This window comes from Protopterus annectens, chromosome 6.part0 (assembly GCF_019279795.1).
Source record: "Protopterus annectens isolate FY-2018-M chromosome 6.part0, PAN1.0, whole genome shotgun sequence".
In the NCBI taxonomy this organism is placed as follows: Eukaryota; Metazoa; Chordata; order Ceratodontiformes; family Protopteridae; genus Protopterus; species Protopterus annectens.
In genome coordinates this window covers 1,065,212,009-1,065,235,298 of record NC_056737.1, presented here as the reverse complement: position 1 = coordinate 1,065,235,298, position 23,290 = coordinate 1,065,212,009, and the positions used below count along the sequence as shown (strand labels likewise).

Sequence of the window (23,290 nt, the reverse complement as noted above, 5' to 3'; positions counted from 1 at the left end):
CAGGGAGAATGTGTGTGTGTGTGTGGGGGGGGGGGGGTGGCGGGGATGGATGGTGGCTCTGGTTTAGATTCAATAGTCAAAGGGTTTCTCCAACCTGGTTTACTCATGCTGTGGCACCTGAGCCCTGCTCAGCCAGGGTGACAAAGATCTGAAGATATCATCGACTGACATCCATCCTTCTTACACCACCAGTGTCCCTACATGAACTTACAGAGGGAATATATAGCTCAAAATTGGTCCAACCATCAGGCTACAACAAAAGACTGCAGCACTGAATACATTCGAACATCAACACCTACGACAAGTTCTTAATATACCTGCATTCTCTTGCCCCAGTGGTTCTTCCCGGACGTTTGGTGTAGAGGAAGCTCACTACAATGCAGTGGGATCTTCTGCCATTCATGTGACTTACTGCCAGCGTTGACTGTTCAAAAAAGTTTCCTGTTTAATGTAAGGGCCATACCGGAAGACTTCTTCTCTTCACTGTCAATTAAATGCTGGTAAGGAAAGCATGCAACATCTGAAGTGGAGGGAGAGGGCTCAGGAAAGTTCCAATTTGGCCAGCTAGAACTTCTTTTTGTTCCCCAATGTGTCAGCAAATCTCATGTTGGAACCAAAACAACTGAATACCTCCTAGAATGTTGGGTCATCAGACGGGAATGGTGGTACCCTTGGCTACTTGATTCCAACACAGAACAAACATGAGAAGATGGGTGAGGTAAAGGAAGAATGGACCTCCCTTACAGGAAGTTCTTCCAACTCTTAAAACAATTTTCTGACTGCAAAACTGTTCAGTCTCTTCCATGAGACTCCTCCTCAAAGAGTTTCATGTGACATGAACATACTGGAACTTATGAACTTAACAGTAAAGAAGGTATGAAGTACTCTTTATGATCTTGAAGCCTAGCCAAGATCCTAAGCATTCATTCCATCAACAGCTGAGAGAGGTAGGACAAGGAACTGATCAGCTGGGCAAACTTTCACAGTGACACACCCTGGTTCCCACGGAGGATCCCAATAGCTGCTGACAAAGGCCATAAGCCAATAAGTACTATCACCAAAGACATGGTCATTGAAGCTGTCACAGAGAGCTTGCTCAAAACAATTGACAAAGTCTCCCAAAGGCAGAGTTTAGCTGAGCCAACAGTTAAAGCATTCAATACAATATGACAAAGATAAGCAACAGTGACTACAAACTGAGAACTAGGAATATAATGCAAAATAATTGGGAAAAAGTGAGTCTATATCATATGAGGGAATCGCACAAATTGCGAACCCTCATAATATTGAATGTACCGGACCTCAATACTTCCTATTGTGGGGGGGCTGCACACCCCCCCCCCACTAAATATATATTCCAACTCCGAGATCGTACTACAGTGAGGAAAGGGCAAATATCCCATTATTCACTGTACCACAATCTCAGAAAAAGCACTTCGAGGTCCAGTACGTTCAATATTATGAGCGTTCACAATTTGTGTGATTCGCTCATATGATACAGACCCCGAAAAAATACAGTTGTGTACATTTACCATAAATGTAGATGTTTGAGTGTATTCACTGTTGTAGTCATCTCCTGTGGGTTATCCTGCTGTGGTAGCCCTCAGCCTGCCCGAATACCAGAGTCAATGTTTTTCTGCGTCTGCTGCTGTCGCTTGTTGACTGACAGCAGGTTGTCAGCGCTATAAAGCAAGGCAGCTGACGCCATTATTTTGGCTAGGCTTATATAGGCCCCAGGGCTGATAGCCTAGTACCTACCTATGAAACTATTACATCAGTTTTTTTTGCCCTAACCAGTCAGAAGCCCAAGGAAATATGGTAAAGTGATCCTGGTGGCTAAAAGCCACCGTAAGAAGCTTATGTGTCCCTAAGGAAAGAGGATATAATGAGGAAAGAAGGAGGGAAACCAGGATTGCAACAGTGAATACACTGGAACATCTACATTTACGGTAAGTGTACACAACTGTACTATGTTCTTCGTGTTTCACTGTTGCAGTTATCACCTGTGGGAGGATTCCCAAAGCTGAGGAGAGGGGTGGTAGGATTAGTAAGAGACCTAGGCATGGGTCAGCATGCCCTGCAGAACTGCAGAGGCAAACCCTGCCCCAGCCTTATTGAAAAGAGGTAGGTGGTAATGCTTAGTAAAGGTATGGACAGAAGTCCAGGTGGCAGTTTCCAAGATGTCCCTGGTGGGAACTCCTCTGAGGAATGCTGTGGAAGTGGAGGCTGCCCTAGTGGAATGGCTACGAATAGACTTACGGGGTGGTTTACCATGTAATCTGTAGCAGAAATGGATACAGTGTGATATCCATTTGGAAACTGTTTGCTTGGAAATGGGCTTCCCCTCTGCCCCTGGGACAAAGCTGACAAGAAGTTGGTCTGTTGACGGGTTTAGTACGGTCCAGGTAGTATCTTAGCTGTCTGTGCACGTCTAGTGAGTGCAGAATTCTTTCCCCCTTGTTTTGAGGGTTAGGAGAGAAGGTGGGTAGATGTATGGCCTGGTTAAGAGTCACATTAGATACCACCTTGGGCATAAAGGAGGGGTTAGTCCTCAGGAAGACCCTGTCTGCATGGAAAATGATGAAGGGCTCAATGGCCATCAGTGCCTGAAGTTCTGAAACCCTTCTGGCTGAGGTGATAGCTAGGAGAAAAGCAGTCTTCCAGGAGAGGTATCTCAGTTCTGCTGAAGCAGCAGGTTCGAAGGGTGGTAGGGTTAGTTTTTTCAAAACATAATTCAGGTCCCAGGCTGGCGTGGGTGGCCTTCTGGGAGGTCTGATATTAGAAGCCCCTCTGAGGAATTGTTTAATCACAGGATGTGAGAACAGGGGCTGATCTGTATCAAAATGAGCTGAAATGGCTGAGGCGTGGATTTTAATAGAAGAGAAGGAGAGGCCACTATTAAGTAACTCCGCTAGGTAGTCCAGGATAAGAGGGATGGAAGGTTGTGAGGAATTGCCCCCTTTGGACTGGCTCCAGGAGCAGAATCTTTTCCATTTCCCTGCGTAAGATTTTCTGGTGCTGGGCTTTCTGGCCTCTGTGATAATGTCAAGGACCTGTTTGCTTAACAGGGGCCCCTTGCTTGCCTTTAGAGTATTAGCCGTGCTGACAGGTTGAGAGTCTGCAAGTCTGGGTGCAGCATCCCCCCCTCGCTACCCGAGTCAAGAGGTCTGAGATAAGGGGAAGCTGCCTGGGAGGCTATAATGTCAGGCTGCGCAGTAAGGGATACCAATGCTGTCTGGGCCAATCTAGAGCAATGAGGATGGCCTTTGGTCTCTCCTCCCTTATCTTGATCAGTACCTTGGGAATAAGAGGCAGAGGAGGGAAAGCGTACACAAAGAAGGAGTTCCAGGGGAAGGTCAAGGCATCCACCTTCCACGCTAGGTGGTGATACTCCCTTTTACAGAATTTTTTCAGCTGGTGGTTGAGGTGCGAAGCAAAGAGATCCACCCCCAGAGTTCCCCACTCCTGAGTGACTTCCAAAAAGATTTTTCTGTGGAGCTGCCATTCATGGGGGTCCAGTAAGTTTCTGCTTAAGAAGTCTGCCAGAGTGCTGTTGATCGCTGGCAAGTATTGGACTATTAGGTGTAATCCCATGGAGGAGGCTGTCAGCCAGAGGTTCATGGCTAGCTTGCACAGAGGGTAAGACTGGGTCCCTCCCTGTTTGTTGATGTATGACATTACTGTGGTGTTGTCTGTTTTGATAAAGAGAACTCCTGGCCTGCGATAGGGTTTGAAGGATGTCAGAGCCGTTTGTACTACAATCATTTTCTTCTGGTTGATGTGTAAGGGAAGGTGCTGGGCATCCCAAACACCTTGAGTGCACCTGCCTGCTAGGTGAGCACCCCAAGCAATGTCTGAGTCAATGGTGGCGATGGTCTGCCTGGTTGGGTGGAGGATGAAGGGAAGACCCTTGTTCTTAGCACAGGCCCCTGCCCACCAGAGAAACTTGGCCCTTATACAGGGGATCAGAGGGAGAGAAGTCTCTAGAGGCTGAGAGTGCTGACACCAAAAGTTTTTTAGATACCACTGATGTTTTCTCATGTGAAGCCTGGCCAGAGGAATTAGAAGTATGCAAGATGCCATGTACACCCCAAGGCTTGAAAGAATTTCCTCGCAGTGAGGTGACTTCTGGAATCAGGCTTGATAAAGTAGAGAGGCAGGAAGCTCTGCTTTTCTGGGGATAGGAAGGCCATTTGGGATGCTGTGTTCAGCAGTCCTCCCAAGAAAATAATCTTCCTGGAGGATGCCTGCTTTGATTTCTTCTGGTTGATGGTGAACCCTAAGGAGGTTAGGAGGGTTTTGACAAAGAGGAGGTCCTGGAGCAGCTTTTCTTTGCACTCTGCCTGAATGAGGTAGTCATCCAGATAAGGGTAAATCTGTATATTCCTCTGTCTACAAAATGCTATGGCCAGGGCTAAACATTTTGTGAATACCCTGGAAGAAGCAGATAAGCCAAAGGGTAAATCAGAGAACTGAAAGTGTTGTGACCCTGCTCTGAAGCATAGGAATTTCCTGCAGGATTCCCTTATGGGGATGTGGAGGTAAGTATCTTTTAGGTCTAGGTCACTAACTAGGAATTTTTTGTTAGCATAGGCAGCAGCTGCTGCAAAGTTAGCATTTTGAATTTGAGAACCAACAGAGAGGTGTTCAGAATGGATAGATTCAGGCTGGGGTGCCAAGTGCCCTCTTTTCTGGGAACAAGGAATAGTCTGGAATAAAAACCTTTGTCTGTTTGATCTGAGTGGACAGGTTCTACTGCCCCTTGGGATATGAGAGTTTGGACTTGTTTCAATGCCTCTGCCCACTGATTTGGAGGTAAGTCTGGGTACCCTCTTGGAATTGGGAGTTCGTTGAAAAACAATTTATATCACTGAAAAATTATCTTTAAGATCCTTTGGTCCTTTGTTACAGAAAGCCAATTTTCTTTGCAGAGGGAGAGGCTTCCTCCTAGCTTTTGGTATGTGAAAGGAGGGCAAAGGGAGTCATTGAGAGTCTTTGCAATAGAGGGATGGCTTAGAACTCCCTGCCTTTGGGGCGGAAGTGGTCCACTGTTTGGTTCTCTGCTGTCCCTGGGATAGGAGTCTGGGTGGTCTGTCCCTGCAGGGCTTACCTTGCCCCTGTCTGCTAGGTGCAGGAGAGGACCAGTGCTTAGAGGGAAAATTCCTGCTGAACCTAGGAGGTTTTATCTGAAAGAAATCTTTTACTGTTTGCATAGATTATACTTTGTCTTCCATCTTTTTAAGCACCTCTTCTGCTTTTACTCCAAACAAGCGGTCCTTATCCAAGGGTGCATCCATTAATTTAGACTTGATATGATCAGGGAGATGTTGTTTCTTCAACCATGCATGTCTCCCAATGTCAGATCCTGACACTGTTGCTCTGCTTGAGGCTTCTAGGGCATCATATCCACAGTGTAATGAGTGTTTGGCCACTTGACAAGTAGAGTGCAGTAAATATGTTAAGTCTTTCTAATTGGCACAGTCAGGAAAGGTTGAAATCTTTTGCTTTAATAGTTCCAAAGTGTGTTGTTGATATTTTAACATATGGAATGGACAGTTGAGTGCTCTGACAGCTAACGTTGGGGAGGTGTATACTTTTTTAACCCATCTGTCCAGAGCTCTGTCAGAAGGAATAGGATTCTTTGCAGAACTAGCCTTAGCTCCTTTTGGTCCCTGTGTAATGACCTTCGGGTCTGCAGCAGGATTTCTGTACAGGTATATGAGAGAATCCGGTACTCTGTAATACCTGTCAGGTTTACTGGGAGCAGGTGGGAGGGCATCAGGGGGTAAGCAGGATTCATGGCAAACATCAGCCACCACCTCTAAGATGGGGGGATGGCCAAGGGTCTGTGCTGGGACAGGTCTAAAAACTCTCTTAGTCTTTTCTTAGACTGAGGGAAGTCCTGGGGTTTTCAGTGGAAATGTTCCCTGAGGGTGTGAAGGGTTTCCCCAAAGGAAAGGTCTTCTGGTGGGGAGGCAGAAGGAATGGATTCCTCTGCATCTGAATCCTCATAAGCAGTCAGATATTGTTGCTCCTCTTCAAAATCGGAATAATTAGATTCCTCGGAATCCTGTTCTGTCAGTATTTTAGGAGAAAGGTCTCTTTTCCTTTTAGAAGTTGTGGCCTGACTACCCCTGATAAGGGAGATAAGATCCTCCACCATTTTAAGCAACACAGTGGGGAAAAAACTGGAACCTACTGCCCGATGAACTAACATTACTTTCTTCCTTGCCTCTCTTTAAACATAACCTCAAAAAACACCTCCAAACACACTGGTTATGCCCCTGTAGCAAGCCTGACTAACCATTTCCCTTTACTAAGTATAGCTCCCTAAATTTCGAATTCCTACTATTCTCGCTTAAATTACTAACACTCCTAATGCATTTGTTACATACTAATTCCTTGTAAGATAGACTGATACTCCCAAATTTATATGCCAACAAACTCTCTCTAGTAGAATTATTACACTTAATTAACTAACTTCTTTCTCTATCTTATTAATACTGGTTGTACAGCATACTTTCTATTTCTAAGCATGAGTCCTTGTTGTATTTTTATTAAAATCTTTTCTGTTAATGTCTACTTTTAATTCTTTAAATTTTAATTTTTAATGTTGTAATTCTATAATTGTCGGAGCTTTTCTCCCCGGGCCTCTACTGAAAATGGAAATATATCCAGTTAGACTAGCCCGGTTAACAAATGTAAAATAAATAAAATAAATTTGGGCTTGAGGTGGAGGTAAGATGGTGGCTAGAGGTAGATTTTTCTAGGAGTGGCCTGGCTTCTAGGCCTAATTGTATCCATCGGTCTGACAGAAACGGTAGTCAGATGAGAAGCCGTCATTTTTTGTCTAGATTCAGTAGTGTGAGAGGCCTCCTCGGAAGCTGGTGCCTGCGTCGCAGCTCCGGACCCAACCGAGGGAGAAACAACCAAAGGATCGGAAGACGAAGAAGATTTCTGTGGCATACCAGACTCCGAAAGGGTCTTGGTAGAGGCCTGCGTAGATATCATATTGGGCATCAGGGGCTGCGAAAGTGCCTCACTGAATTCTGGTGAACTGACCTGCTTAGTGGTAGAGTCGCTGGAAGGCTTAGCCTTGTGTGGTCCGTCTCTATCTTTATTTCTATGTTTTTTCGGAATGTCTATGGATTGTTGGCTGATGGACGCCATTTTGAAATGCGAAGATGGAAGACAAAAATACCGGTCTACAATAAGAGCTCTAAGATGAATGGTTCTCGCATTAAAGAGGGCACAGAACCAGCAATGGGGGACGTCGTGGTCTGGGCCTAAACAAGTGACGCAGTATGAATGGAAGTCTCAGTGTGGGATCTGCTTTCCACAGGCGAGACAATTGTTAACTTTTTCGGACATCGTTTAGTGCAAGAAAAAAGGATCTCCAACTGGGTACTTAGCTTTAGACATTTTCAGCTGTAATTCAAATTCTGGTAGTGACCAACCGGCACACTTGCGAACTGCTTCTGCTACGGGTTCCACGGCAAGAAAGACTGATGTAATGGCGTCGGCTGCCTTGCTTTATAGCACTGATGACCTGACGTCAGTCAACAAGTGACAGCAGCCGACACAGAAAAACACAGACTCTGACATTTGGGCTGGCCGAGGGCTGCCACAGCAGGGATAATCCACAGTTGATGACTGCAACAGTGAAACACGAAGAACATCACATGCATTCCTTTCTCAAAGCACTATGAAACGACAAAAATGGGGATAAAGAGATGCCTCTTTCTTTTATTTTTTTTCACTCTTTGCTCCATTACTGTGACAATCCAAGCCCCCCCCCCCCAAAGTTTTACATTTTTTTCTGCTTAAGCCCTTCTGTTCCTCATGAACACTCAGCTAGCAGAGCTGAAGGGGGATGAGCAATGGGTTGTCTGTGCATGTTATGCCTCATTTCCACAAGGGATGCTGCCAGCAATCAGCACTACCCCCCCCTTCCCTCAAGCACAGGAACTGGTTTCCCCATTCTCTACCAGAGAAATCACAACCTCCCAGTGTACTTCCTGAGTACCTACAACTTTCCCCACCCCCCAGGAAAGACAAGTAGACCACTCCCCTCCTTTCCTCTCCCTCCCTGTCTGGTTCCCCCAGTGCCAGGTCCACTATTCGAACCCTGATCACCTGACTCACTGAAGAGCTCCACATTCTGTGCTGTGGAGCCAGAATGCCCTTTCCTTTTACTAGCACCTTTCTATCAACATGTCAATTAGGACAACCAAGACAGGTGTATCAATCCAGGAAATTAATTCCAAAGTGGGACAACCATCATTCATGACAGACAAATTTAATATATCTTGGACTGATGAATTAACTCCTCCAATGAAGATGCACTTGTGTGTGTGTGTGTGTGTGTGTGTGTGTGTGTGTGTGTGTGTGTGTGTGTGTGTGTGTGTGTGTGTGTGTGAGAGTGAGTGAGTGACTGAGTGAGTGTGAGTGTGTGACAATGTAGTTACTTAACAGGTTCGTGTGAGAACTGCAGACCTTAGAATACGTGTACAAAGAAGTTATGTCTTCCCATAACGTTCCATCTGTGTTGTTGATCTTCGTTCATTCATTACTGATGGGTTATCAGTTCCATCCTCGGAACCAAGCTGGCCTTATACCAAGCTCACGTCAGCCAAAAACTCTTGAGCCAAGATCCTACCTAGAATGCTCTGCTCCCTGTTACCTCAGATCGAGTTTGCAAGTTGATAGACAAAAGTAGAGGCTACCTCTGGTCATAACAGACCTACAATAATGGAAAAAGGAGCATATGAGATCAACCAGGAACCTCTGGAGGGGGACGGAGGGTGGGGAGTAATGAATGAACAAAGATCAACAGCACAGATGGAACGTTATGGTAAAATATAACTTCTTTATCTGATGTTGTTAATCTTCATTCATTCCTTACTGATGGGGCAGAGTCCCCAGCTACCTGTATCCCTGGGCGGCCCTCATGGAAGGACATTCCTGAGCACCAGAGAACCAAAAGAAGCTCTTCCTCTGGAGGCTAAATCCAATTTGTAATGAAGGATAAAAGTATGGGGTTTGGCCCAAGTTGAGCTGAGCAAATGTCATTGAGGGAAGTCCTAGCATGGAAAGCTGCTGAAGTTGCCACAGACCTCATACAATGGGCTTTCACTTTGAGGCAAGGTGATGCTGTTCTTGTTGTAGATGAAGGTAAATGCAATTTCTCAACCATGACGCCAGTGTAACTTTAGAGACAGGATGACCTAGCCTTGGTCCAGAAAATGCCAGAAATAGTTGGTCTGATTTACGAGTAGATTTTGTTCTATCCAGATAAAATTGTATTTGCCTGTGAACATCTAGGGAGTGCAGGCAATACTCTTCTTTGTTAGAATGATTAGGAAAAAATACTGGGAGGTCAATAGACTGGTCGATAGACTGCTCTGACACCACTTTAGATAAAAAGGAAGAATTAGTTCTCAGTGATCTATCCTTATGGAAAATAAGGTAGGGACATTTAATGCATAAGGGCTGATGTTCTGACAGACATCTGGCCGATGTGATTGCAACCAGAAACACAGTTTTCCAAGAGAGGTACTTTAAATCACATGAAGATGCAGGTTCAAAGGGGGAGATGTTAGGGCTTGTAGAACCAAAGCCAAATCCCAAGGTTGTACTGGTTCTCTAAAGGGAGGTTTTAGGTGAAAAACGCCCTTCAAGAAAGTCTTACAGAGTCTTGTGTGACATGAGTGAAGAGTCCTGAAAGCCAATGTGGAAATTAGAAATGGCAGCCAAATGAACACGAATAGTGGAGGCTGACACCCCAGACTGGAAAAGATCTAATAAGTAATCTAATACCATCGAAACTGAGGCTGACAAGGGGTCCAGTTGTTTGTTTGCTGCCCATAATGTAAACTTTTTCCATTTGCTGAGATAGATTAGCCTGGTAGATGATTTATGAGATGCGATAAGAATATTGCGCACCGGGGAAGAGAGGTTATCCTGCTTGGCAAATATAGGAAGTGGAGAAACCAAGCTGTCAGCTTCAGGTTTGTTAGACTGGGGTGAGTCAGACCCTGTGGATGGGAGATCAACGTTGGGGATGGATTGAGAATCCACGGTCAATCTAGCAGGTGAGGCCACAGGAAGGGGAACCAAACTTGTTGAGGCCAATGTGGAGCAATAAGGATCACTTTGCTCTTCAACTGCCGTACTTTCTTCAGAAATTGGAAAATAAGGGGTAGAGGAGGATAAGCATAAAGCAGACCCAACGGCCAAGTGTGGACTAGAGCGTCTCTCGGTGACTGTCCCCGAGGGGGATCAGGGCAAAATAGTTGCTGCACTTGTAGTTGACTGGAGAGGCGAATCGGTCACAGCAAGGCTGGCCCCAGTGGTTGAAAATTTTTGCCGCAATCAGAGGATTGAGGGACCACTCGTGAGGTTGTAGAATGCACCTGCTCAATTTGTCCACTATCACATTGGAGCTCCCGGGAATGTGCGTTGCAATTAGAAAGCAGTTGGAAGCTATCGCCCATTGCCATATTCTGAAGGCCTCTCAGCATAATGGATAAGATCTGGTGCCCCTTTGCTTGTTGATGTACCAGACCACTGACATGTTGTATGATTGGATTGCAATAGTCCCTGATGCAAGGATCGAGTGGAATGCTTGCAACACTAATAGTACCACCCTCAGTTCCAGGACATTGATATGCAAATGGGCCTCTGTCTCCGACCAGGTGCCTTGGACTGAGTTTCCCTGACATAGCCTTCCCCACCCCATCAGGGAGACGTCCATGGTCACCATGGCTTTTGGCTGAAGGGGCAAGACCATTGTTGGGGATATCGAGACATGCACCAGAGCAAATCTTGCTTACATCTCTGAGTTACACTTATCTGAAAGGACAAAGGATGTTGTAGAGGGTACCACTGAGTGAGAAGTAGTCATTGAAGAAGTCTCGTGTGGAATCTGGCCAGAGGAACAATGGTGATCGAAGCTACCATTAACCCCAAGAGTTGGATATGGACCGAGCAGAGGATTTGTGGTGACAGATTAGCGGCTGAATCTGTTGTCTTATTCTTTGAAGTCTGTGATCTGGAAGAGATGCTGTGCAATTCCTCATGTCCAACAGAACCCCAATGAATTCTAAAGATTGTGCCAGGTTTGTGTTGGACTTCTCCCAGTTTATAGTGATTCCCAAGTGCTGAGCTGTAAGAAGAGTGTAGTCTAGGGCTTCTTCCAACAGATGCTTGGTGGGGGAGGTAAGGAGCCAGTCATCAAGGTATGGAAACACCTGGAATCCTTGAAGTTACAGGTGAGCGATGACCACTGCCATGCATTTGGTGAACACTCTTGGGGCTGTAGAGAGACCGAAAGGCAGTGCTCATAATTGGTACTGACTGGCTCCTATGCGGAAGCAGAGGTATTTTCTTGAGCACTTGTCCATTTTTATATGGAAATACGCGTCTTGAAGATGTACATAGCACATCCAATCGCCTTCTTCCAGAAGAGGAAGGATAGACTCAACCGTGACCATCCGGAATTTCTCTGTTTTTACAAATTTGTTTAGTGTTCTGAGATCCAGAATTGGTCTCCAGTCCCCTGTCTTTTTTGGCACTAAAAAGAACCTTGAGTAAAAAGCAGATCCTATCTTGTCTGGGGGGACCGTTTGGATGACTCTTTTTTTGTAGCAGCTTTCAGATTTCGTGTGTTGCTGCTTCCCCTTGACTGGGTGGGACATCGGGTAAAACTCTGGGTGAGATGGGACAGAGATGGAAGGGGATGCAATACCATCTGGATATAATCTCTTGTACCCAAGAATCAGTGGTTATGGTTCACCAGGCAGTGGGGTACAAGGAAAAATGACTCCCGACCGCTTCCAGAGGTAAGCAGTCGGGAAACGCTTCAGAAGCGCTGGTAGGGTTGTCCAGAGAAAGAATCTCTGGAACCCCGGTTTTGTGGACCTCCCCTGCCCTGAAAGGGGCGTCTTCCATTGGAGTTCTTCCTCTGCCTCTAGCGGAGAACTCAGCACGTGCGTCATGGAAAGAGCCTTGTGATTTTCTGTGTCACATCTTCCTGCTCCTCTGATTTCTGGAGTAGAATCATTGAGGGGTGGAGTGTCAGACACCAATAGCAGACAGGGTCTTGCCATCTTGTTTGCACCTTGCCAGTGTATCTTTAACCTTAGGGCCAAACAATGAGGTGGCCTCAATAGGGGCATTCATAAAGGAAGCCCTAAAGGAGTCCGCAAAGTCGCAAAGGTGCATCCAGGTGCATCCAGGCATGATGTCTCATGATTATACCTGCGCCTGCCGCTCTAGCCGCTCCTTCCATTGCATGTGAAATAAGATGCATGGAAGAACTAGATATCAATTCTACGGTCGTGATCTGAGAAGCTACGTTGTTGCGCACCTCATCAGAAACAGCTCCTGCCAAGGTTTCAGTGAGTTGGTTAAGGTCCCTCTGAAGCCTTGTAAAGTGTGCCAAGTAGTTCAAGAACCTTACAGCGAAGGTCGATGAAGCAAACACATACTTCTTGAGTCTGTCTATCACCCGGGACTCCTTATTGGGCGGACGGACAGTCTGGCTCTCTTCTGCCAAGTCTTTTTTGGTTGCAGCTGCCACCACCATGGCATCTACTGGAAGACCTTTTAATCAATGGCGATGCTCAGTAGGGGGAGATAAAATCTTGTCAGGCCTCCGAGGTATAGCTTCCAAGGTGTCAGGAGCCTTCCATGCACGCTGGACGATGAGCTGGACAAGCTCATCGGCCAGTGGGGTAATCCAGGAGGTAGGGGGCCGGGCACGAAAGGCCTGCAGGAATATGGATTACTCTGAGGAAGGGTTGGAGGACTTCCAGTCGCTCCTCTGTCTTAGGATCTTGAGGATGTCACCAAAGGACACCTCATCACAGGGTTACCGTGGGGACCCTTCCCCATCATCAAAGTCCGTATCTTCGGTCAAAGACTTCTCAGTGGAGTCCATGTGCTTCCTCTTGCATGAAGCCTTGCAAGGGACTTCCTCAGTGGGGAGCTCTGGAGAAGATTGCAAAGAGGGGATCTCCTGAGGGGGAGAAACCTATGGCTCTTGTGCCTGACGTGGTTGTGGCTTGTGACAGTTGTGGCACAGAGGGGGATGAAAACTCTGACATGGAGGGTTTGCCAGCAGAGGCAAGTGCCCTCTCCATGTCCTGGAAGGCCAGACTTCCCGAAGAGGGATGGGAGCCTGGAACCGAGCATGACAACCTCAGAACTGGGTCACACCCAGCTCCGACGAGCCAACCCCAGACCATAAGTCTCAAGAGGACTGTGGAGCTTGAGGGGAGGAGGATTCCTGGAGGGTGCCACAGAAAAAAACTGGTGAGGAACCAAGAATGCCTACCCTCGCGGCACAGCTACTAGCCTGAGAAGAGCCCAGTGCACCGATGGACACAAGGATGACTCCGGCTCCAAAGTGAGGTCCACTGTTGGTGTTGAATGAAGGGAAGCTGCTGTCAGAGGAAGGAGCTTCGATGCTTCCCTGGAAGTCGAAGGAGGAGTGTAAAGAGGTAAACACCTTAACCATTACCACCACCTGACCCCCCTTATTTTAGTTGGAGTCTGTGGAGAAATACGGTCACCTGGAAGAGGGAACGTAGCTTTAGATGGTTGAGAGAGACCCCTGGCCACAACACATCCTGTTCTGAGAGGCTCCTGGTTGACCTCATAGAGAGACCTGAAGGAGATTCTGGCCTTTCTAAAAAGGGGCTATATTGGCTTCCCACAAACAGATCCAAGGAAGGAGAGTATTTAGCCCTTGGTAGTTCGTGTGGTGCAGGGCCCGGAACAGAGGGTGTCTGCACCGAGGAGAATGGTGTCGAGGTTGTCTGTGCCGACAAAGGCAGCACCATAAGTGTCGAGGGTTGGTGTTGCAAATGTCTGCACTGAAGAATATGGTGACGTCGAGGAAGGTGTCTGCACCAATAATGATGGTGCCAAAAGAGACTGCACCGAACCGCATGTCGGTGCCGAAGGTGTCTGCACCATAGAGGACACTATCCCTGGGGTTGACAGCATCGGCAAGGACGGAGCTAAAGGAGTCTGCACCTGTATAGATGGTGCCAGTAAAGGCTGCGATGAAACTGTCAGAGCCATAAGTGTCTGCATCGGGATCTCTGGTGCTAGTGGCGATGAAGAGAACATAGCTGGAGTAAGAATCAACTGGGGCAGTGCCGAGACTGGGGCCGAAAGAACCACAGATGGCAGCGCCAAGCTCGAAATTTTTACCTTTTTGTGAGTCGACTCCTTGCAATCTCCAGAGGGAGATGAAGTGAGTGACCTTGAAGAGGAAGAAGAAGAATGCCTCTTACGGGGTTTAGCAGGACGGGATGTGCCCTCCGACCCAGAGATAGCCTCGCAGAAAGGAGTTTTAAGGAGGCCTTAAAGAATTAATTTATTCTTCCTTTCATTTAGAGTCCTGGTTGAAAAAGTTCTACAAATCCCACACGGAGGGTCCACTGAAAGGTGGGAGACATTCAAGCAATAGACACACAAATCATGGCCATCAGAAAGTGGTAACTTATGGCCGCATTCTGTACATTGTTTGAAACCAACACTACTTTTCTTATCCGATATAATGATACGAAGAGAGAAGAACGACAGTACCAAAAAGTTAAGGAAGCTACCCAGAAGGGTAAGAAAGGGAAAGAAGGATTACCAATGATGGTAATGTCCCTCAAAGGTAAGAGAAAGGGAAAAAACTATAGGGAGACAGCCTTAAAGTTGCGATAGGGTAGAAGTATATAGATAGTAACTGTTTAAAAACTTTTGAAACACTAACAATAGAAAAACTTCAAAAATTGTTTGCTTAGCTGAGAGAGAGAGTGGCTTGACACGGCTGAATGGCAATGCAGCAAATTAGATCTGAGGTAACAGGGAGCAGAGCATTCTGGGTAGGATCTTGGCTCGAGAGTTTTGGCCTGATACGAGCTTGGTATAAGGCTGGCTCGGTTTCGAGGACGGAACTTATAACCCATCAGTAATGAATGGACGAAGATTAACAACATCAGATCCTTCATTTGCAGACTCTCATTCATAAACTCATAGGTACTCCAAAACTACTAAGTCTTATGACCATTTACACAATGCCAGTACCCTCCCTCAGGCTATATCTCCTTTCTCCAGGAAGGTCAAACCAATCAATCCCAGAGTAAATTGATGAATGCACTGCCAGTCATCAAATTATTACCATATATCTCAAAACAGAAAATGAGAAGACTCATATATGATATCTACAGATGCCAGTCAAGCATAATCCAATTCCCAGCATAGCCCTCATCATCTAACATGGTTCATAGGTTGGTACTAGGCTATCGGCCCTAGGGCTTATACAAGCCTAGCCATACCAATTCCCTGGCTATTTCTTCTCACACTATTTACTTCCCTCTTGAAATACTCATATACCCAGGGCAGTCATCTGATAGCTCCGGCTTTCTAGGCATGCTGCCAATGAATACAGAGAATTACTCTGCACTGAAAGAATGATATTGCCTTCCACAGACTGTACTAGTCATACAGTCTTAGAAATAGTGCTGCTTCTGTTCAAGGTGTTCAGTGGTAATATGAATGATCCATACTCTTTTCCTCCTCCATTCATTTCTGCTTTGCAATGCCCCATAACTTACTGATATACCAGCTGTTGGCTTCAGTTCATTTTAATTGCATACAAACCATCTATGACTGTTAACTTAGAACTTACCTTTTGGGTTCACTGTCTAGTTAATACAAACTTATTTAAAGTGGTTTTGGAAATACTGTCCTGTTCTTGATAAGCTATAAATAGGAGTTCTCATTCTTTTCATAAATGCACCTTTTTACAGTATTGTGATGATAACAGATTTATCCCTGTTTATCTCCTTATCTCAAAATAATGTTAGTGTAAGAGGCATTTAAGTGCTTTACTTCTTGCTTTTACAAGGTTTTTTATTTTGTATTTAGGCACAGAAATCCTACATTTCTCTTATTACTGGCACATCCTGCTGTTGTACTTAGGGTATTATTTTCTGTAATTAGGCTAATTTTTGTATGTGCTGCGGTAGCGTTGTCGCCTCACAGCAAGACATTGTCTGGTTCGATTCTCAGCTAGAGCATCTTCTGTGTGGAGGCATGCATGAATGGGCGTACCTTCGTTGAAGGTTGTGCGTCAGGGCTGGTAACTCGGCACATAAAAATCCACTACCAAACATTAGCGGACCAGAGGTCCGCTGTGGCGACCCCTAACCAGGATAAGCCGAAAGACACAACAAGGCTAATTTTTGTATGGCTGTAAAAGTTTCTCTGGCCAGTTACATAAACAGGTAAAATAGCCTTAACCCTTCTATTGCCAGACTTACAGGAACTTCCTATTTGAAGGCAAGTAAGATAATTACAAAAGCACCAAGAAAATCTGTTACACCCAGTATCTGTGGTTAAAATTATTACAAACAAAGCATTAAAAAGATGGTGCAGTTCAGTGGTTGCAGATTAGCAATCTTGTGTGAAGCATTTTGCATTATGGTGTGTAGGCCCATTTCAGACATTTCTACAGACCAAGGTAGAAGACAATGCTTCTTGGGACAGGACAGATTAACATTTGAGTTTTTTTTCTCTTCCACCCAACCAACTGTAGAATTACCATTGCTGTTTCAGAAAATTCAAAAACTAGGAACAAATAGGTCGTACTGGGCACCAGGAAAAGGGCAGCAATAACAAGACATACCTCTTATGTACAATTGTTATGCTTTTCTGCAACAAATTAGTCCTACTATGGACACACTGCTAGTGAAGATGAAGGTGTTTAGTGAGAACACTCTCATAGGAGACCGACAGGAAGATGTTATCAAGTGTCACAGGAGAAGGACACACCTTCTGTTATGCTATTCAGTTATTGGGAGGTTATAACTAGGACTGGAGGAGAAATGAAAGTAAAGGTGCATGCAATGTGCCATGGCTTGAAGTAATACAAAACTAGCACACCATAGGAGTGATTGCACACAGCAGGGAGTCTGAAGTCAATGCCTTTGTGGGGGTAAATGATCAGGGTGGACAAAGGATCACAACAGTGCACAAGAAATCTGAGGAACGGGAGGGGTGCTACAAATGAATATCACACACAATAAGATTCTCAGGGGTGCTGCCTGAGTATGGCACGTGTAAGGACAGGGTGCTTCAAGATAAAGGTGAAGCATAGTATGACATGCAGCCAAACAATGCTGAGCCTGATGAAAACTGCATCAAGGTGATCACACCAATGAATCAATGTATTACTTAGGAACATGCAAGACAACTAAAATTCAACTTTCTACCACAAATGCAGGTGTGTCAACAGTGCAGTTAACTGAAACTCAGTATGCTTACAGAGTTATTTAAGATGTCTTCAATTTTCCTTTTTTCACGAGTCCCTTGCTCCACTTTGCTTTTGTATGCTATCAGCTGCTGACGGTCCTTAAGGTCTTTATAAGTCTAAATGAAAAAAGAAAACAGAAAAGGAATTCTATGTACATAATTTACTGGTTGGCAGTAGTTTCTTCAATAACAAGTCTCTGAAAGCTAGACATATAAGAAAAAAAAACAATGTATGACTGTAACAGGAACTTACCATAACAGCAGATACCTGGCTCACTCCTGTCATTTCAGTAGTCATAACATACGTGTAATGATTGTGTATGACGCATTCTGCAATCCCCATATTCCCTGGCATTGATTTTTTCCACTCCCTCCAAAAACAGTGCATACCGTAACAAATGCTAGTCAGCATATTTTGAAGCAGCGGTCCACAAATGTCAGTTATACATTAATTTTGCAATATGAAGAAGCAATCCAGACACCCTCATGGTTCATTAAAACAGGACACAATTCATATCAGTCTCCGGATACATATAAAGATGATGTCTTGCAGGCAAATATTTACATATTTGTTTAAATGCACATATGCATGTGCGCGTGCCCGCATGCACAAACACACACACACACACACACACACACACACACACACACACACACACACACACACACACACACACACACACGTATGCTGAAATATCTAGGAATATAACTCCAATCTCTGGAATAGTGACACTAAAGTCAAAATATTGGGACTGTATACCAAATCAAAGGTTCTCATACCTTACAGTTGTATGTCCCTCTAGACAGAAGCAAAATAATCTTAGAGTTAGCATATAAAAGCAACAGACTCCCACATATCATGAGGCTCAGGTGAATACATTACCCTACAAAAAATGATGCAATGGCACTTCAGTGAGTTTCAAAAAACGCATTTTACTTTTCTGAAGTTGTACGGCTTGCAGCTATAAGTCTCTCACTTCCAAAAGGGAGCCATGGCATACAAGCACATGTATATTAACAGTGTCAGTGACTCAGTCTGTAGCAGATTCACACTTAGTCCTGGAACATGAGAAGGCTGTGGATTCGAGTCCTAATCTAGGTACTTGGATTAATTTGAAAAAAGTAGAAAGGTGCAGCGTTATGTTAACCAAACTCAGAATCCAAATGTAAATAATGCCACTGAGGATCCGATCACTGGTTAAAAAATAAGTTTCTATTAAAATACGCCAAAAGACCAAGACAAACTGTAGAAAAACAGATAACGAAGTAGGAAACCAACAATACCACAAATCCGGATAAAAGGAAAACCCTTCTTTATTCAATTAAGCACGTTCATCAGACTCCACTGACTTCATCAGAATACAAATACAAAGAGCAAAACACTGCTTAAATAACCCATCCCACCCTACAAATTAGCTACATCATTTCCCACAGGAAATTAACAATGAATGACATGACAAGGTAAAACACATTTTAAAGTAACCACAACACAAAACCGCTCATTGTTAGTTGGAAATCACTCATAAAAAAATACAAAGACTTCAGTTTCAGTAGAGCCATGATACTGACCCTGTCATTAAGCCCAGGTTTTTTACTGGCATTAAGTTTAATTTGCCACTTTAATTCAAGAAGTTCCAAAAACTCGACAAACCAGTAAACCAAACGAAGACTTGAAACAATACTGATAGCAGCCACGAATCACCAAACTTGCTAAAAGCACTCAAAAAAATGTAAAATCAAAGTGTGCAAAAACACAGCCTTATTTTTTGTTTATTTTTAAGTTAATGACCATGGTGCACCCTCTTACTTCAATTTTTGAAGCTTTGTGTGAAAAAGAAATTAGGGAACTTCTCATACACCAGAAACGAACCGTGGTCAATAACTTAAATCACCAGGAATGGTTACTTCTCCAAGATGTTATTAGTAACCCGGAGATTAGGTTAATGAAACCTGACAAGGGTGGGGGTCTCGTTATTATGAACACTTCTGACTATGATAGTAAAATATTTGATTTGCTATATAGTGATACATATGCTGAGACCTCTGTGAACAAAACGAATATACCTTACAGAAACAATGACCTTACCTTCGATGAATTGTTACTTAATGGACAAATCAGTTTAGATATTCACCGTATTCTAGAGAAGAGGCTCCCTAGAATCCCTACTATTTTCGGGATCCCAAAGATACATAAATCCGTCTGTTGCCCACCCATATGACCAATTGTTGACGCTAAGGCCTCCAAAACTTTTGGCATAGCCAAATATATTGATGGGAAAGTTAAGAACATTTTGGATGGAAGGGAGTGGGTTATTAGAGACTCTTGGGACTTCCTTGCAAAAATCAAACCAGATATGTAAGATGATGGACTTATTATGGTCACTTTAGAAATTAAGGACCTTTTTTCTGTGATACCTCACGAAGAAGGCCTTGAATGGTTTTATGAATATTTATGTTTCAATACTGACTGGGAGCATGGGACAATATTGACCCTGAGGACATGTATGCAATTGATTTTGGATAACACACACCTTAGTTTTGATGGTCATATTTTCAAACAAAGACAGGGGGTTGCTATGGGTGCTTGTTGTGCCCCAGCATTTGCAAACATAGTATTGACCTACTGGGAAGATGAATTCCTCAGGAACTCAGAGTATAAAAGGTACTGGGTCTCCTATGGGCGCTATCTAGATGATAACAGTAATCTTGTGGAAGGGCTGTGAGGCTAAACTGGAAGAGTTTGATGTTTATAGCAATGCGACCACTGATTTCCTTAAATTTACTATGACTAAGAAAAACGATAGCCTGAACTTTTTAGACGTTACTATCAAAAAGGACTATACTAAAAAGATGTTTATTTCTCTGTTAAATAGGAAACTTAGGTATTCTAAAGCACTATTGCACTTTGAAAGCTGGCACCCTGAACACCAGAAAAAGGGCCTAGTTAAAGGCCAGTATGCCAGGGTTGCCAGGATGGTCTCAGAGGACGATGATTTTCAAAAAGAATGTGAGACAGTAAAGGGTATGTTAATAAAAAGAGGGTACCCCCCCGTTTTGTTAATATTATTGAGAACAAAGTTAAATACAAAAGGCACACTGGGTACATTGTTAAATTGCTATGTGGCAACATTGAGTCTGTTGGGACCCCTTGTTTAGACCATGATAGGTACTCTAGGGCCTTGACTATACCTTATACACTTGATTTCTATGACATCAGGAAAATAATTGAGAAATTTTGGAAAATGTTTGTTATGGATGAGGAGAGTGTTGGGGTCCTTGGTGACAAACCAGTTAAGGATTATAAAAAAGGGCCTTTTGGAAAAGAACTTGAGATATTTAAAAAATGGGGGTTGCTTTAAATGTGGTAGGTGTGCTCACTGCCTGTCTATTGTGGACAGAGGGGAGATCTTTATTAATAACTATAGGTTTATTTACTCAAAGAAAAGGTATTACTGTTTTTCAAAAGGAGTAGTGTATGTTGCTTTGTGTGACTCATGTGATGGATTTTATGTGGATAAAACTAAGAGGGCCCTCAAGCAACAGGTTTATGAACATGGCTATGAAATTGGACAGAAAAACAACAAAAATGCATTGTACAAACATATAGAGATATTCCCTTTGCACAAGTTAAAGTTTTGTGCCATTGATCATGCTGACCTGGGTTCAAGGGGTGGACCGTTGGAAGAATTTTTGGAACTTCTTGAATTAAAGTGGCAAATTAAACTTAATGCCAGTAAAAAACCTGGGCTTCATGACAGGGTCAGTATCACAGCTCTACTGAAACTAAAGTCTTTAAATTTTTTATGAGTGATTACCAACTAACAATGAGTGGTTTTGTGTTATGGTTAATTTAAAATGAATTTTACCTTGTCGAATCGAACATGCAACGTCTAACTGTGAGGTCACAATGCTACCGCAGCACCACCACCGCAGTGAAAGACAGAAGACCTTGTCACGTCATTCATTGTTAATTTCCTGTGGGAAATGATGCAACTAATTTGTAGGGTGGGATGGGTTATTTAAGCAGTATTTTGAACTTTGTAATCTGAGAAAGTCAGTGGAGTCTAACGAAAGCGCTTAATTGAATAAAAAAGAGTTTTCCTTTTATCCGGATCTGTAGTATTGTTGGCTGACTACTTCGTTATCTGTTTTTATTGAAATAATAAATAAAATGATTGAACACTTTCGTCTCAACAAAGAGACTTCATCAGAATAACACAAGCAGATAAGCCAGCATTTTTATACTGTTGAAAAGGCAGTGCTGTGATGCAAACATATACACACACCACCAAACCACACACACACACACATGCTACAGCAGCTACACACAGACACACACACATCTATAACAACAACATACAGCTGACACATGAGACCAAGAGAAAGAGAGAGGAGAGAAAGAGAGACAGAGAGACACATATTCATGAATCCCCACGAGAACGAAACCCACACTGACCCTGATCCCAGGAAACGACAGACCAACACAGACACGGACCCCAGCATGACACACACACACACACACACAGACAGCAGACACACACCGTACACACACACACAGGAGGCAGGCAAAGAGGCACACGCACAAAGAGGCACACACACACAGGAAAAGAGGCAGACAATGGACGGAGAAAGAGACAGGAACGAAAAGGAATGGAGGAAGGAGGAGGAGGAGAGAGCACGAGAGGAAAGAGAGGAAAACAGGAAAAGAGAGAGGAAAGAGGAGGAGGAGAGAGAGAGAGAGGAAAGAGAGAGGAGAGAGGAGAGAAAGGAGGAAAGAGAGAGGAGAGAGGAGAGGAGAGAGAAAGAAGAGAGAGGGAGAGAGTAGAGGAGAGAGAGAGAGAGAGAGAGAGAGAGAGGAAGAGAGGAAAGAGGAGAGAGAGGAGGAGAGAGGAGGAGGAGAGGAAAGAGAGGAAAGAGAGAGAGAGGAGAGAGAGAGAGAGAGAGAGAGAGAGAGAGAGAGAGAGGAGAGAGAGAGAGAGAGAGAGAGAGAGAGAGAGAGAGAGAGAGAGAGAGAGGAGAGAGAGAGAGAGAGAGAGAGAGAGAGAGAGAGAGAGAGAGAGAGAGAGAGAGAGAGAGAGAGAGAGAGAGAGAGAGGAGAGAGAGAGAGAGAGAGAGAGAGAGAGAGGAGAGAGAGAGAGAGAGGTTACACACACACACATACACACACAGCATCACCACACAACATTGTCAATACACACATCATTGTCACACACACACACTCACACACACACACACACACACACACATACACAGCACGCACACACATACACACACACACACACACACACACAGCACACACACACACACATACACATACACACGCACACACACACACATACAACACACATACACATATACATACACACACACCTACAAACATATACACACACATCCACACACACAGACATATACACACACACACATACATGCACACATACACACAAACACACACAGAGACACACACACAGAGACAGACAGACAGAGAGACAGAGAGACACAGACAGACACACAGGCAGAGAGGCAGAGAGAGACAGACACACACACACACACAGACAGACATATATATAGAGAGACACAGACATCCACACATACAGAGACACACACAGGCAGGCATATATATATACAGACATACACACACACACAGCATATATACAGAGACAGCAGACAGACAGAGGAGAGACAGACAGAGCAGACAGCAGAGAGAGAGACAGACAGAGAGACAGAGACACACACAGCACATATACACATATATACACAGCAGCAGCATACAGGAAAAGAGACAGGCAGGAGAGACAGACAGCAGCAGACAGACAGACAGACAGACATGCAGCAGAGAGAGAGAGACACACACATGTAGAGATGGACCCCACATGGACACCGACCAGACAGAGAGACACACACACAAATATACTGAGCCACAGACACGACCATGGCTGACAGAGACAGGACACCGACACACACATGGAGAAAT

At 44.3% G+C, this 23,290-nt stretch overlaps 1 protein-coding gene across 1 annotated transcript in view; it reads right to left on the bottom strand.

Annotated features, from left to right (window-relative positions):
- The window catches only part of VIPAS39 (VPS33B interacting protein, apical-basolateral polarity regulator, spe-39 homolog), a 1,635,849-nt gene that overhangs the window by 26,364 nt on the left and 1,586,195 nt on the right, over nt 1-23,290 (bottom strand). The window contains exon 20 of the mRNA XM_044074687.1: nt 17,332-17,436. Coding sequence (XP_043930622.1) covers nt 17,332-17,436 — 105 coding nt within the window. The remainder of the gene's footprint in view (nt 1-17,331; nt 17,437-23,290) is intronic.